At 36.8% G+C, this 17,857-nt stretch overlaps 1 protein-coding gene across 1 annotated transcript in view; it reads left to right on the top strand.

Annotated features, from left to right (window-relative positions):
* Window positions 1-17,857, top strand: part of PGAP1 (GPI inositol-deacylase) — an 82,971-nt gene that overhangs the window by 6,641 nt on the left and 58,473 nt on the right. Inside the window, exons 3-6 of the mRNA XM_083125364.1 lie at window positions 3,153-3,376; window positions 5,038-5,310; window positions 8,542-8,715; window positions 15,756-16,012. Coding sequence (XP_082981490.1) covers window positions 3,153-3,376; window positions 5,038-5,310; window positions 8,542-8,715; window positions 15,756-16,012 — 928 coding nt within the window. The remainder of the gene's footprint in view (window positions 1-3,152; window positions 3,377-5,037; window positions 5,311-8,541; window positions 8,716-15,755; window positions 16,013-17,857) is intronic.

Here is a 17,857-nt window from a genome sequence, read left to right on the forward strand (position 1 = left end):
TGGAATCTTCTGCCATTCCTCCTGACAGGGTTTTCCACAGCCTCCGGAGAATGGTGACATGATAAGAGGAAAGTGCCCGTTTCAGTAGACCAAACCTACAGAAAACCATGGGACTTGCATCCGGTGACTTCACCAGTATATCGTGAAATGGAATAGCCCGAATGCCAGTGTCTGTTGCCATCTGTGACAAAGTTCTGGGTAGAACGAGATGTATGTGATGAGGCTTCACTGAGGTAATGTTCACGGCTCTTAAAAACCTTCCGGAGGTTTAATTTCTCACACAGGGTGCGGTTCACAGTTGACTGGGCTACGTGGAGTCATGTGGCCATCACACGTTGCATCAGGGGGGTTTCCTTTAGTGCCATTCGAGACACGGGTGGCATCACTTCAGTGCACGCTCACTTCCTCATCCCCCTGGTGGGCGACTGAATAGCTGGAACCTCGTGGTTTTTATGCCGCTTTATTGTGTTCTTGATGGTCGTCGAACCCAAGGCACATCCATGTTCTTTGCACTGTTTCTGAATTTTTGACACCGAATATTTGGCGTGGATAAGTTCAACTACGTAGCCCTCCCAAAAACGGTTCACCTTAGGGGCCATGATGCACATGACACACATTCGTGATAGTGCCACGATACTACAGGCTCTAACCATCCTCCCAGGCTTTTTACTGCTTGGATCGGTGAATTCTGTGCAAGGGGGTGACGGTTCAAAATCGGACACATATACGCGGATCGACTTTCTGTATACAGATCACAATAGAGAATAAAAATTTACAAATTTGCATGTTCCCTACTCCCAACCGATATGTATTTGTCCACTGTTGCTACTGAACTAAGGATTTATCAACTAAGCATGACATTACATCACTTCGGCCCACCAAAGGTTACACATGCATGATCTTGCAGTTGATGGTAGGTTGGTTGCTTTGGTGTTTTAAGTCCACTGTATGCACAGTAAGGCTAATCGGGACTGGACCTACAGTGTAAAGTGGGATCCGAACCACTATGTGCCTCCACCTGGTATCAAACCAAGGACCCCTTGATTACAAGGCGGTAACGCTGCCAGATCTTGCAGTTGACTTGAAGTTTTGAATGGTTCGCCAAACTCTGAATGAATTTAAATTTTGTGATCTATGTAGATTGTAATGTCAAATAAATGTCAATATGGGAACCTGGAGAATCAAAAACAATTAGCTCTAATTTGGAAGATTCAGGAGTACATGAAAGTGTCACCCTAGGTAAAAGAGTTTCAGTATGGAAGGTGATAGACTATCCAGAAAGCCCCGTCAGTTGCCAACCTGAGATGGAGTAGGAAGCAAGATTGATTTTTGCTTTTTTAACCTCTTTTAATCGAACTTATATTTTAGATGTTTAAACTATACCTTTTAACTCCTAAGGAAGCGACATGGTATGGAAAAAGTTTGAATAAAAGTTAAGTATAAGCCTAAACTGGCCTTCTACCATTATTTCTAAGAATAGTCTAAAAAGTTATTTTGAAATTCCTGTAAAAGTCATGGATTTGGCTTGGGAAAACGAGTTTCCATCCTGACAAATAAAACACCCAGTAAGATAGTGTTTACACCTATTTATTATGGCTGATCCAACATCAATGCTGTTGTATTGTTATCTGATAGTGTGGGTTGAATGTTATTTACTGATACCTGTCGATACTTTTCCAGCATTTTGATCATTCGGACGGTCCGTGAAAAGTCCACACAACACCTTTGCGGGGTCTAATTATCGAGGAAGTTACACAAAATTTTAAGTTTCCATTGATTTTGTACCAATATTATGTGAAATAAACCCTTGTTCTTGTGATAACATAACAGGTATTTTGAAAGGTAGAAAAATACAGGATGCCTGGTTGCTATGCTGCCGAAAATTTTCACCTACCATCTAAATTTTCAAATTCAGCACTAGAATCTATATTTTTTAATATTTTGTTCTTATGGAAATTTCAATTTTTAAAATAATGAGTACAGTATGTGTTTTTGTAATGTTTGTGTGTTTCCTGTATGACATATATAATTAAATCAGATTAATAAATATTTTTTTTAGCTGAATTTTAAAATCTGCTGAGATGTCATAGTGTCAGCCATATATTAGAATGTATATAATGGGAAGGTCACACCAGCACAAGAATTAATTTTAATATTTAATAAATTGAATGTTTTAAGATCATATTTCAAAATGTGTAGCTTTATCTTTGTTGGGTTCATGGCTTTCTTAGACCATACTATCTGATTACCTGGTGTTGCCCGGGTATTTATTTATCCCAATCTTGTATTAGACAGGAAAATAATGAATTCTAACTATATTGTAAAATGGAACTAATTTTAAATTCATCATGAATGTCATGAATTAGTTTAGCAACTCTGAAAACTATGGATTCGACGCTAATATAGGTCATTTGTGGCATTTTATTTTTCACCCCCTCTCACCCTCCATGCCGATAGGTGAAGAATTTGGAGTTGAACCGCATTGGGAGTGTCACGAAAACTATGGATTCCATTCGCAACACAGCCTGAATGTTAGACAACCCAAGAAACACTATCGTTGTGTGGATTGCATCGAGTCACGGATGTCTGTTTGTTCGGAATTTAATATCGGTGGTTCTTGATTATTTTCACATGTCACTGCCTCACCCCTAGGGGTGCCAGGGGTGTCTTATCCCCACAGTATTTATTTCCAGGTTGCAAGTGATATGTGTACCAAGTTTGGTTGAAATTGCTCCAGGCGTTCGAGAGTTATTGCTAAACAAACACACACACACACATACATCCATTTTTATATAGTATAGAGAGAAGAGATTTGCCACAGAAGAACTTGCTCCTGACAAAAACGGCTGGTGCTTGAATTAGTTTGTTTTCTACCCATGGGTATTTTAATATTGCGATGTAAATTTTTGAATATTTTAAAGCAAAGTTTGGTACATTGATGTTTGTAGTTAAGAGCAATACTCGCCTACTAATATTAATCAATATTTTTAACTACTTTTAATTGTTACAATCTTCAAGCATCAGTATTATTGGGAATCAGTAAGAATATTGGTTCAGGTGTCAGTTCAAAGTAGCTCAGTCTGAATATATATTTATGGCATTTTAATTTAATGAGGTTCTTTATATATTGAATTATAACATTATTCTTCCAGTGAGGTCAATTGCTTCCGTGAGTCTTCGAAAGGCAATAAACTCCCATGCTCCCTTTTGGTTCAACTATTTCGCTGTGAACCTGAGTGAGGAGATATCGGCATTGTTTGGAAGCGTCCTGAAGGAGCAGACTGAATTTGTACATCTGTGCATAAGGAGAATTCTTTATTTGTACAGGAAGGAGCAGAAGCAACCTACTTCGGTTGTTTTGATTGGTCATTCTATGGTACGTATCATTGTTTGACTTTCTTTTCAGGTTATTTTTCTATCACTTGTCCATTCCTTTGGATTAATTTGATAGCGACAGGCGTTGATGAATGAACGGAATGCACATACACCTGTGTCTTACGAAATATTTAAACTATGACTTTGTCACAAGGCTGACAATTTTTTATGGCTTTTTATCTAATCATTTATGTAAACATACATTGAGAGTGGAGTGAAAACCAGAGATTTGATAAGGATTCAGATTTGTGTCTCTTGCATGCCATGCCATCAAGGGTGGCTCAAGATAAGATTTTAGCCAGTGTGAGGTGGATATTTGGCACCCTGCCACCCACAAATTTTCCACCTTGGTACCCTCTACTTTGCACCATCCCTCAATAAAAACCTTAAAAATCAACTTCCAATTAGCTCTGTAAGTTTCAATAAATAACAAGTAATATTTATTATTTATTTACAACACAGTGGAAATATATTTGTATATAAAATGAATATAACTATTTGAATGAATGAAACTATTTATTTAGAATACAGTAAAAATATAATTGTACATAAAATGAATACAGAAGCCATTGTAAAAACATTTTTTTTTTACTAAACTGCTTATTTATAACATGGTAAACGTTAGTTTTATTCAGGATTAGTACAAACGTCCATGTAGATTTTTTTATTTGTCTGGTTTGTAGCACAATCAAAACATACCTTTCTGCTGCATTCCAGATTAATTTGTCTTGCATTTGATGCATTTGTACGCAGGCTTCCTTTTCTTTTCCCACGGACAGATGATACAAGTTTTTAAATCTCTTCATCTTATCGTCTGTGACTCACAAAATGGCTTGTTTTCTTTCTTCAGCCATGGAAACACTGTTCCCAAAAATACAACGATACGGAACAAAAACTCCACAAATGTACATAACCCGAACCACGCGATATTACGGACCAGAGTGATTCTTACGTAAACCAAACTACCCGGTCTCACAGACTGCGTATCCTCACAGAAAAGCTACCGTGCTGATCCGTATTCAACAAGCCACTGATACAGTTTTGCTAGTTCAGAGGTAAACATTGTGGGGGGAAGGTACTGCGAGTTTCAGGGTGGAGAGGGCAACAGTGTTGTCACACGAGCCCGATGAAATTTTTAGGGGGTTCTGTCAGATGGTTCGGGTTAAGGGTTGAAAATGAAGGAACAGAAGCACCTACTCAATGGCTGAAGGGGCTTGTGTCGCTCCTCTCTTCGAATTAACACAATCAATACGATGCCATAGGTCCGAGGTTCGAATCCCAGTCTGAGCATGGGTGTTCTTTGTGAGTGTCCATTCATTACTTTCTTCATATCATTCATCCTCATCTTCATGATTACCCAAAAGTGGTAGAAAAGTGAAGTAAAATGAACCAAATTAATCAATTGTTCTGTAACATACTTTACAATTAAGTGCACATAGGTGCAAGTCTGGCCAACCTGCTGTAATAATATTGTAATACTGCATTGCAAGTTCTAAAGCAGTCACAAATGATTTATTTATCTCTTCTTTAGATATTTTGAATATATTGTACACATTACTACCAATCAGTTTATTTTAAACCACTTTAAATCAGACATAATAACAAAATAAATTGTAATATTTTTATGTAGATACATGAATAACAACTGTAATTTTCTTTCAGGGTGGAATGCTAGCGAAAGGATTATTTTTAGATAAGGATTTTAATGCTTCCTTAGTTCACCTGATTATTACATTAGGTACTCCACATAGACAGCCTGTTGTTGCTTTTGATACGTACCTACAAGACTATTACGACAGGGTGAATGCATACTGGCAGACGCACAAGAGTACAAATTTGAGCCACGTCACTTTATTGTCATTAGCAGGTGGGCACCGTGACATCCAAGTGAGATCTGAATTGACTGTTACACCTGATGCAGATTTTAACATAGTGGTAAGTGATCATTGCAAGTTTTCTGAAAGAAAAAGTACCTTTACCTTATATCCAGTTGTTGCTTTTAATGTGCTAATTAACTAAATGTAATGGACAAGCTAGGACATTAATCTATGAATACTGACACCATGCCTCATTTACCTCATTGCCTCCTTCACGTATACTAGTCAGGGGTGCTGGGTTCGATACCTGGTGGAGGCACAGTGGTTCGGATCCCACTTTTAACTGTAGTTCAGTCCCCCTTAGCCTTACTGTGCATAAAGTGGACTTAAAACACCAGCTGAAACAAACAAGCAGGTATGTTAGTTGCAAAATTATTTATACTAGGGATGGGGTAATATGAAAATTTGGCCAATACCAGTAAAGTGCCTGTGCCTTCCCAGTGGCATAGGGGTAACATTGCTGCCTTGTAATCAAGGAGTCCCCATCCGGTGGAGGCTCATAGTGGTTCGGATCTCACTTTAAACTGTAAGTCCAGTCCCAATTAGCCTTACTGTGCATAAATGCACTTAAAACACAAAATCAATCAATCAATCAACTGATATAGTGCTGATATATAATTCACCAATACTGATAAATATTCTACCTATCCGATGTAAAATTCCAATTGGTTCATTGACCTCTTTTTAATTACCGTGGAATTTCTCTACTCTCAACAACATATAAAATATTATCTAACATTCTTTTAACAAGACTAACCCCATATGCTAATGAAATTATAGGTGATTATCAATGTGGATTTAAACGTAACAGATCAAATATTTCACATCAGACAGACACTTGAAAAAAAGTGGGAATATAATCAAGATGTCCATCAGTTATTCATTGATTTCAAAAAAGCATATGATTCGGTCAAAAGAGATAAACTATATAATATATTAGTAGAGTTTGGAATACCTAAGAAGCTTGTTAGTATGATAAAAATATGCACCAGTGAAACAGAAAGTAAAATTCGTGTGGGTATTAACATGTCTGACAAATTTACAATTCATGATGGGTTAAAACAAGGAGATGCATTATCTCCATTTCTCTTTAATTTTGCCTTAGAATATGCTGTTAGGAAGGTAAAAGAAACTAAAGAAGGACTAAAATTAAATGGTGTGACTCAGTTGTTAGCATATGCAGATGATGTAGACTTACTGGGGGATGATGTGAATACAATTAAGAATAATGCTAAAATATTTTTCAAAACTGCTAAAGAGATAGGTTTGGAAGTTAACAAAGAGAAAACTAAATATATGCTTACAGGCCGAAACCAAGTGTTAGGTAATAATCCAAATCTAATTATTGATAACAACTCGTTTGAACCAGTTTCCAAATTCAAATACTTAGGAGTAATATTAACAAATGAAAATTATATTAAAGAGGAAATAAAAAGTAGGCTTAATTCAGGAAATGCATGTTACTTCTCTCTTCATAAACTTTTGTCTTCTCGTTTAATATCTAAGAAACTAAAAGTTAAAATATACAAAACAGTAATTTTGCCTGTAGTATTATATGGGTGTGAAACTTGGTCCCTTACATTGAAAGAGGAACATAAATTGAGAGTATTTGAAAATAAGATCCTTAGGAAAATATTTGGACCTAAATGGGATTAGGAGACTGGTGAGTGGAGAAGGTTGCATAATTTAGAACTACATAATATGTATTCATGTCCAGATATTATTAGAATAATTAAATCAAGAAGACTTAGGTGGGCAGGCCATGTGGCACGAATGGGAGAGGAAAGAGGAGTTTACAGGATTCTTGTTGGGAAACCTGATGGTAAGAGACCTGTAGGAAGGCCAAGACGAAGATGGAGGGACAACGTTGAGATGGACCTAAGGGAAATCGGTAGGGATGGAAAAGAGTATATAGATCTTGCTCAAGATAGGGAAAGATGGAAGGCCTGTGTTGCTGCAGCCATGAACCTTCGGGTTTAAGAAGGCTAGAAAGTTAGTTAGTTAGTTCATTGACCTCTTTAATAAATGTGTTACAAATTGAACTAAACTTATTCAATGCCCAAGAAGCTGCATATATAAGACATTTACTTTTAAGAAAAGTCCATAATGGAGATTATATGTTTATATCCATAAAAAATAGGAAAAAATGACAGTATTGCACAAAATTGTAAGATATTTGCAGATATATCAGATCGGTAATTTCACCAATAAACCGTTCCATCGATATGCCTACATTGGCCGATACAGGTAGAGTACCTACTAATCTGTCCCATCCCTAGTTCCTACTTTACTTACTTATTTATACTTTACCTACTCACTTTCCTTTCTTATGTTTTTAAAATTATATACATTTGTTGTAACTTTCATATTCTGTATATCCACAAACAAGTAGCATAACTGTGTAGCTTAACACATTAATTCATGTAAAGCAAAAAGCTTTTCTTTATAGATAGCTACATAATGAGTGTAAACTATAATAAGCTTAAGAAAGCTAATCTGCTTCAAATAATAATTCATAATAATATGAGGGTAAATCCGAAAGTAAAGGCAATTTTCACATAACATCTTCATTTCCACACAAGACGAGAACTACACATATAACTTTTCCACATATACCCCCTGCACGGTAATGCAATTTTGGTATTGTGCAATCAGCTTCTGTATCCCGTCTGCGAATAAGGTTTTTGTTTTCTCACGAAGCGACGTCTGCACCGCCTGCTGGACCTCGTCTTCTGACCTGACCAGACGACCACGCAGCTTTAAAGCGGTCCACCCACTCATACACCTTTCGTTGAGTCATGGTGCTTCATACTGCAGTAACAGCCGACTGTGGATGTCTGCCGATTTGACTCCCTCCGACCACAGAAAGCACACTACAGCACGCTGTTCCTCGATGGTGCATTCGTGGAGTGGTGCGTCCATACGTGTGACCGTTTTGCTTCGTGACACTCGACTGAATTGGGCAGTGATGGATACTCCTACTTCCACATCACTCCAAGTATACACATTGTGACATCAACACACCCAGTCTTCATTTATTCCTGCGAAAACCCAAAATTGCCTTTAGTTTCTGATTTACCCTTGTAATAATTTGTAACAATAATAATAATTTGTTTTTATCCTTTTCACTGTTGATTGAAATGAGAAAATGAAAAATATAGAATTTTCTTTAACCATGGTTTAAACCAACCAATCCTGTTCATATCTGCTAATCTGTCTTCTAATTTCCAAAGTATCAAGGTATGTTCTCATTAAAATTTGTGCTTAATTGTTTATTTCTCTTGCATAGACGACTGCGGTGCCAGCTGTTTGGATGTCGACAGATCATTTGTGTATCTTGTGGTGTAAGGAGCTTGTGCTGGTTGTTGTTAGAGCACTGTTTGATATGGTGAACCTTACTACGAGACAGATAACTTTGAACAATGGAACAAAGAATGAAGTTATATCATATCACTTTTTAAAGGTAGGGAATTTCTGTTTTTGCTTTATCGAATTCTGTGGTACCCAACAACTAGGTAGAAAATTAGCAGAAAGTTTCTTGTGAGAGCACATAAAAGAAGTAAATAGCAATCAAGCACCATTGTCAGTGATTTGCCCCTCATTTTTTGGGTGTGTGTGAAGTTTGTACCCAAAGCAAAGTGTGTAAGTAGAATTTAGCAGTCAGCAGTGTCTGTCACCAGAACGCTGAAACCCCTTCCTAATAATGACGGCCACATCCATTTCCTGAAATATCCAGGTACCCAATTTTTGCTTCTGCACCTGGATACCAGAGTTTGCTTCAGGAACAGGACACCTGATTTTTTGTTTTGAAACTGGGTACTTGATTTTTGGTTCAGGTACATGGTACCTGGTTTTCAGGTCAGGAACACAGCACCTGATTTTCAGTTCAGGAACTGGTTACCTGGCTTCTGCTCATGAACAAAATACCTGATTCTCAGTTCCAGATCTGATACCCAGTTCTCACTGGATCCAGATATTTTTTTAACTGGGTAACCCAGATCTGAAAATTTCCGATTGCGGGAGCTTCCTAGTTTATGGGGAAAGTTTCAAAAGTAATCTCTTGCTGAATGTATGTGATTTATTTCTGAAGTTATAAGCATATTTACACTAAAATATCCTTATGTTCATTATGACAATAATCACTATACATTGTAACTTTGATTATATTTTTCCCATGCTTGAGACTGGAGGAAATATAAAATGCAGGAAAATTTTGTAACATGTCGATATACTGTAACCAAGGAGGTAAATTATGAGGGTAAACATAATGTAAAACCAGGCTTGCGCTCTGTTAAGTAGTCTGTTTACTTTTAGAAAAGTCGGAACAGAACATTCATTGTTAATACATTCCAACCATGATATTACGTTATACATTTTCCAAGGGTCCGAAGATAAAATCTTCAATTATGGGTAAATGTAAATTTAGGTGGGGAAATTCTAACATTTTGTCATATTGGGTAGTAAAAAGTACAATCCAGGAACATGGAATCAGGGCTCCTCAGTATTAGATTGTTTTCCAGATTTTTAATTTGTAGCATTTTAAGTTAAACACATACTCTTCTAAGAAGGTACATGCAGTCAATGTTATAGATCTCTCTTGGTGTGATTTTACCACACAATTATTCACTCCATGAGCATTAAACACTAGATGCCATAATAGAAAAAGTCACTATCTTAATAGAATTTCTAATTCTTACCAGTACCAAGACCTCAGTTTGTTGATAACAGTTGAGGCATAATCATAGTTGTATTTTTCATCCTTTGCTGCAAAGGTCGGACCCTGGGCTGTGCTGTGTATGTAATGTTACTTTAAGTGTTCAGGATATTCTTTTCAAATGTGCTGATTTGAATTTCCTCAGAAAAAATCTTAATCTTCCCAGTGGTTTATCATATGTTGGGAGGATATGAGGGTGTTTCAACTAATGTTTGTACTTTTGTGAAAAGAGCTGCCCTTTTCCACTCTCTATGAGGAACTTATTTAGTGTTTCTTCACCTTTTTAATGTGTTGTGTGCAAGCTGATTTAAATCACTTTAAATACATAATTTATAGAATAATGTACATAAGGATTTGTAGTAATCAGAATCACTTTTGCTGAATGCACATTGATATTGTAATAATTTAATGGTGTTTATTTGGCTCTAAGAAAGGATACAAAGTTTATGTACTGATGAGGTGAAGTTCATACAAAAGGAAATTTATTGTGTTAACTGTAAATTTAAATTTATGTTGATTTAAAATTCAATAATTTAAAAAGCAAAAATGGCAAACATTTTGTGTAGAAAGATATACAAAATACTAATCAAGTTAAACCATAAACAGTGTCATCATGAAACTGTAAATAAACATGGTAGCTGATATTTTTCAAACTATCATTTAAAATTTGCCAAAATTCAGCTACAAAGGCTATAAAAATATTTTAAGTCAAATCACCAACAGGGCTGCACAACTGCCAGAATCGTTTACTAGGCCTGCCTGACTGGTCGGGCAGGGGAGTAAAACTATAGACCTGGGTTTTGACCCGTCAAGCATCGAAAACCCACGGGTAACTGGAAGGCCTTGCAAGACGAAGCTCGCTTAACTTCAGCGAACGCTCATTCCGGTTTTGCACCGTCTCCAGATACATGAGTCACGCAGTCACCGTTGCCAACTTTTAGATTCTAAACTGTTCTAAGAGCACTCAAAATGTTCATCACTTTTATCAATTTGAAATTGCAGACATTTATTCCTTGCTAGAAAACATTTGTATCGCTCACACCCAGTGGCGGCGATTGGGTTCCAAAACTAGAGGGCCAAAGTGCAAATGTGGGAGGGGGTCAAGGATAATTTAATTTCCCTTGGTACATGAGGTTAGCGTGGTGCAAAAGTAGCAAAAAGTGGGGGGGGGGGGGGGGGGCAACTGCACTCTCTCGACCTCGCCTCTAATTGCTGCCACTGCTGACACCTGTACAGGAGTACGAACCAAGTTTCGCAAGAAGAGCCATCGTAAATACTTTGGAACTTTGTGTGACTGGTGGTTGTTCTACATTATACTTTTTTGGGGGTGCTCCTCTATGGTGCAGTGGTAGTGTCGTCGCCTTGTAATCAAGGGGTACCAGGTTCGATACCCGGTGGAAGCACATGATGGTTCGGATCCCACTTTAAACTGTAGGTCCAGTCCCGATTAGCCTTATTGTGCATAAATTGACCAAATAAATGAATCAATCAATCAAACAGATTTTCTCTCTGGTCCGAATTAGTTGCTCAAGATTCCCCCCCCCCCTGAACACTAAGGCACGATGGTCCATAAAATGGAACATGAAATCAGAATTTGCATTATAAAAGGTTTTTGAATATTGTCATCTCTTTCAACAAATCATCGTTCGCTCATGTTGTTGCTAGTTATCTTGTTCTCAGACCGCATTGATAGTAATACGATAGAAAATATAAATGTTAGCTTGTATTTTCATACGGGTGCAAATAGCAGGCAATGCTATTTACACTTTTCAACAAACAAACAACGTAAAAATGAAACCGAGAGAAGATTTACGATTTCAAGACCAGAAAAGTGACATAAAATGAACAAGACACACAAACCTATTTCAAGACCATCAAAACAAATTTAGAAAATATGTGGTAGTTGGTTTGACATAATAATGACACTAATGTGAGAAGTTACAAAATCTTAGGTGCAGTGGCGTAGCAACATATCGCGAGGTCCTGGGCAAGATTTGAATGCAAGGCCCCATCGTTCTTTAAGTTTGAAATATCAATGTAAATCGATACACAGTCATCAAGGAAACGTCAGCAAATTATCGTATTTATATAATAGCCTACAATAATAATTAATTTCTGACAAATTATATTTAATAGTATGCGACAGAGAAATTTACACTTGGCAGAGCTACAGTAACACGTTGCTGGAATTTTCATTAACCAAAGTAGTAGTAATAGTAGGTTTTTTTAAGATGTTCTTTAGGCAGTAAGATAACTGAAATATCCTTAAATGTGCTAAACTTTTTTTAAAAAAATCAGAAATACAAAGTAAGAATCTTGAAATATAACCTGTATATTATTTAATGAGTCGTTCTTTGTTTCCTCATTTCGAAGTTTGTAGTAAATGTCACAAACCATGGCTTAAGTAGAAAATATGGAAGGACGCACATAAAATGTCAGTGCTTGATAGAGCGGGGGGAAGGGAGTGCGCTAAACCACAATCCTGTCTAGGGGCCCAATGTATCTACCTACAAGCTCTTCTATTCTACACAATCGGTTTCAACATCAGCAAATCTTAAAATGATAGTCATTTGCACAATAAATGTGAAATGTTTGGTGTAATCAACTGATACAGCTAATTTGACTTTTTTTTAAATTAGCAATTTTGACTTTTTTTTAATTAGCAATTTTGACTTTGTTGCACTTAAATTGTACCAGTTAACTTTGAATTTTAGGACTTAGATGATAGTAATAACTGTGAATCTCTTTTTGTTGTTACGTCTTAATGTTCTTGTAATATTAAATATTTGACGCAGTGGCGTAACAAAATCATAAAGTACGCGTCCGCAAAAAATAAATTTGGGTCCCTCAAGTACAGTCAGCTTCTTCCAGGAAATTTACGTAATTACTTAGAATGGCTGGTTGTGGCTGCACTTACATTAATAACTATACAAATCGATGCTCTAACTCTGAATTTTCACATATTACAACATATCTTTCTTTGACATTTATGTATTCAAAAGAAGAAAATACAAATACTTACTTATCCCTTCCCCCAAACAGAAGGCGGTACAGGATACAGAGAACACTGGAAGCTAGTGTAGAGCTATCAAGGAGAAGAAACTTTCCTAAAGCACTTGATTTCAGATTTAAGCACATTCCTGAAACGTAGAACTTGAAAAGCAAATTCGGAAGATAAATCATCTTCGTTCCCGTTACAGAGGGCAATAGCTGCGTCTGAAGTTGTAGGAACGAAGGAAGAACTGCTAATATTATCCATACCCTTCTTCAGTTTAAAACACCGGAAGCATTTAAATGCCCCATACTTTGCTCCATGGCAGCTTGACGTGCTTTACCATTAACATATTAAAATCGGGTAGGCTATGCAAGATCATGAGACAGAAGAAAAATGGATAAAAATGTCCAAGCAATTTTTGCGTTGATGTTTCACATGAGAAATGAGAATTATTTTGACTTTTTCAGTGCCCCTTAGGCTTAGAGCTCCCGCCCGCCTCTGATTTGACGTATTCATTCAAATTATAACGTTAAACTAGAATATAAAGCCAGATAAAAAGTTCTAAATTTTATTGCCCACAAAATTTAGCCTTTTCTACGGTATATTTCTCACTTCCATTTATTACATTTTTCGTATCAACCTCATAGGATGCGAGAGGCCCCTATATGTGTGAAGCCCAGGGTGGTCGCCCACTTTGCTCACCCCTTGCTACGCCAATGATTATACAACCTCAAGGCACCTGCGCTTAGCAGAAATTCAAATATTTCCATGCGTAGTGAAATATAATGGCCGTTGGCAACACTGACAGTAGGGCTCGCCGTCTACCTGCAAGAACTACATCGAGTCTCATGGGTCTTCTTAAGACCCGGGTAATAGAAAAACCTGGCAGGCATCGATGCCTGTGCAAAACTGTGACGTGAAGCTTGCTTGTGCGATGTCGAACATCTGGGCTTGACGTGCGTGTTGCATATTATTGTAGGCACGCCTCCTCGCAGACGGGTTTTCTCCGGGTCTTGTGCAGGTCTCTGATCACCAACCCTGAGACATTCTGTAAACAAAACCACGTGCATGCAGAAAGCATTGCAAACTTATAGAAGTACAATAATCCACACGAAAATCCAGCGTTGTTACAGTATTCATTACGTAAGGTAAAACAATGGCCAATTTGTAGTATGGGATATGCTGCCGCAAATGACGTTGCACTTTAAACCCAATGCTCTTTCATATATACTTATTGCTTCACCTTTATGGTTAACTCTTTGCACCAGTAATCATTTCCCATAAATTTGGCTTCTTTCTTGCATGCGAATTGAATTTATTTTACTTACATTTTTTTAGACAAAATCATATAACATGGTAATGTATATTTTCAAGGTTTGATATAGATAGGAGTGTATTTGAAATTTGTTTGTAGATTTTATGTAAATTGTATGTTATGTAAATAAAATATATAATGGGCATAAATAGCCATATGCAATGCTGTAAGTCCCATAAATATATTGATGATGATGATCAAAAGAAGACAAAGAAAGTTGGTAAATTTATTGCGGTTGGAAACTTTGACAAGCATCCTAATAACGATTTTTGTTCCGCCAAATATAGTGCACATCGTAAAATAACTTGGTGACATGGCAAGGCAAGGTAAGTGTGAACAGTTTGTAGGAATATGCATTGTAACTTTCAATGAGCTTAGAGATTTGTGTACATAATGATATTTTATAACATTGGTTATTTTCTGAAAATAATCATGTGAACAGCAAGGAAGTAGTGCCACTTAGTAATATTGCCTGACTTATCCTTAGAAAAATAACATGGCGAGTTCTATGCATGCGGGAAGGTCTCAGTGTTCTCCGAGCTTGTTTTCAAAGCACCAAAGGGGCGAGAAACAGATTCTACTCAATATTTATGTAACCTTCTGTCAGTGATATCCTGAGAAACCACTAAAAGAAGTGGTTTAGTTGGTATCCCAGTCCAGTGGTATGTCAGTGTCTGCAGTTTTAAGGGTTATGAAAGAGAGAATGACCGGGAAAGTAACAATGTATGCGGCTGCATATTCGTCTGATGTTTTGAGAGCGGGTTCTTACATTCAGAGGCTCTTATATAAAATGAATAGGTGAGCGAACTATGACTGTAACAGGAGATGATTCCAGTCATGAATCAGCTGACGTGGAGTGATACATCGAATCGGTGAGACTGTTTGTTTATAGAAGGTCTCAGGATTGGTGATTTACACTTTAGTGTCCCGCACTAAGCTAAAGCTTAAGTTTAATGCTGTTTAAATAGGTTTCGGACTAATTTTACTTTTTGAAGTGGTAGGATCACTTTGTCATGGATTGGCCCATATACAGTATCAGAAATTTGCATTAATCAAACTGTTCAAATATTTTACAGGGTCATTTATTATAAGAAAAACCTTTCTATAAGAGAACATATATCTATATGTATGTTGCCAAAAATCATACAAGCAATTTTAAGCGTGTTTTTAATTATAAAAAAAATCTAATCTAAATAAAGAAAATCACCAAAGATTATTTTAATAATAATCATGATTTTTTATCCACCCTGGTTGTTTGTGTTCTGTGCAGATCCCTTTACAACTGCACTTTAACCTTTCTCAAGGGACTTATTTACACCCCTTTTAAACGGTCTGGTAAGATTTTTACACATTGAAGGGTCCAAAATGCCCATACAAGCTGATGCACCAAAAAATTTTGATTCATCATTTTAGTTGTATTTTTGTTCTCCGTCAGAAATTTCTAAAATGGATTATTAATATTTATGTTTCTTTATGTAGAGAAGTGCTGGAAAACGCCTATCGACATCCTTCCATACACGGGAAGTCTTCTTTGACAAGACTGGTAACTGGAACGAGATCCTGCAAAGAAAGTATACCTATTTTGCTGAGAGCATCCCAACTGCCACCTACCTCATGATCCGTATTGTGAAGCATCCGAAACACGAGATGTTAGCACTGGAATCAATTAGTATTAATTCAAAAGACTGGGTCTTTCTGTGCGTTGCCAACACGGTGTTGAATAATGTTAGGTTGTGGTAAGTGCTCATTTTGTGTAAGAATGGCTTCAAGAGTAACATATTTAACCAAAGAGAAGGTTGCCACTTTGGTGGCTGAACAAGTTAATGCTCAGCTGGATCTTCGCCCGATGCCGGTGTAGCTGTTTGTAGAATTTTCCTCTCCCTTTTTAAAAACTGCTTTGATATTCCAAAATGTGAAAAATTACAAACGCTTAGAATTCCTCCCAGAGCAGTGGTTCTCAAACTGTGGTACGCATATCCCTAGGGATACATGAACAACTTGAAAGGGTTACCCGATGAGCTCAGAAGAGAAATGTCGAGAATACCCACACAACAACATTTTTGCTGCAGGTGTGTGTAGAGCAGACGTCATTGTTTCAGACTTCATTGCTTCAACACTCAACAGGAAAATAAGGCTGATTTTTAATAAAATAGTCGTTCAAAATTTATAATAGACTAAATTTGGAGCCTTACCTCTGCTTTAGAGTTTCAAGTGCACAACCAGACGTCAAGAAACTGTGTCAGACTATGCAGGCACATTCTTCTCACTAGAAACTGAGAATTTAGAGTAAAAACTTCAAAATTGTGCTTGACAGTTTGTTTACAAACTTATTTTTCGTGTTTACAAACTTATTTTTCGTCATTACTTTTTTTTTTTTATAAAAAAATAAACGTATGTTTATGTGTTTACCATCTTTTGACATACAGCCAGGATCTCATTTTGCTCTATTGCAGACACACACCTTCAACATATCAAAAATGCCCCACCAATCAAAAAATTCCCCCAAACCAGCTATTCAGAGAAGACCTATGGTGGGGGTACATTAGACATTAGATAAGACTAAAGGGTACAATGAGAAAAAAGTTAGAGAACCACTGTTCTAGAGCATTCATGTGATTTGTCTAGTCGCTGTTGTCTAGATATTATTAAATTGTTTTGTAGACTTTCGTAGCCACGAAACTATTGTGAATATTTAGGCAACAGTGAAAGCAAACCACATGAAGATTCTCGTGAATGCTCTAGAAGGAATTCTAAGCATATGTAATTTTTCAGATTTTGGAATGTCACAGCAGTTTCTCAAAATGAGAGGAAAATTCAAAAATATCCACCGTCATCAGCAAAAGTTCCATCCAAGCCTTAAGTGGTAATCTTTGGATTTCACCATAGAAGTTCCTGGATTCAAATCGCAGCATGGATGTTCTTTGTGAGTGTTCCTTCATCAATTTCATGTATCTGTTGCTATTAGCCAAGAGTGGCAGAAAAGCATAATTAAATAACAAAAATACAGTGTGTTGTTAGTAGAGAATGAGTCAATGCTAATTTTTGGAACCATGTGTCTAGACAGTGGTATTTTACCATTTATTTTAACTACCAAATTAGATGCAAGAAACTGTGTTATACCTTGTGCTGGAAAATTCATTATTATACTATAGATTTATAAATGGGATATTTTATAACAGATAATGTTACACAAACTTCTTGTATGCATTATCACACCCAGTTTAGTAGGAAGACTCAATGTGCTATATGAGTCATTCCATGCCAAATCAACACAGATATGTGCAATTTTCAACCTGACCATCTCCGATTTTCATGAAATTTGGGGAGTTGAAACTATTCATGGAACTTAGTAACTATGAAAAGTTTTAGTCTCGTGCGTCTTGTAATTGTTAAATTATTCAAGGTCAAAGTTCGCATAAATTGCCCTTTTTGAGCTCGCTTAGCTGTACTAAATGTACTGTAACTCCGCCCCTCTTTGCCTAGGAAGCTCAAATAAAGCTTATTGTACAGGGAATTGAACACGCTTTCAAGTGATATATAACAAGCCTACCTTTGGATAAAAATATAATTTTGTCACTTGA

Source organism: Lepisma saccharinum, chromosome 7, assembly GCF_977018435.1.
Source record: "Lepisma saccharinum chromosome 7, izLepSacc3.1, whole genome shotgun sequence".
NCBI classification, from domain to species: domain Eukaryota; kingdom Metazoa; phylum Arthropoda; class Insecta; order Zygentoma; family Lepismatidae; genus Lepisma; species Lepisma saccharinum.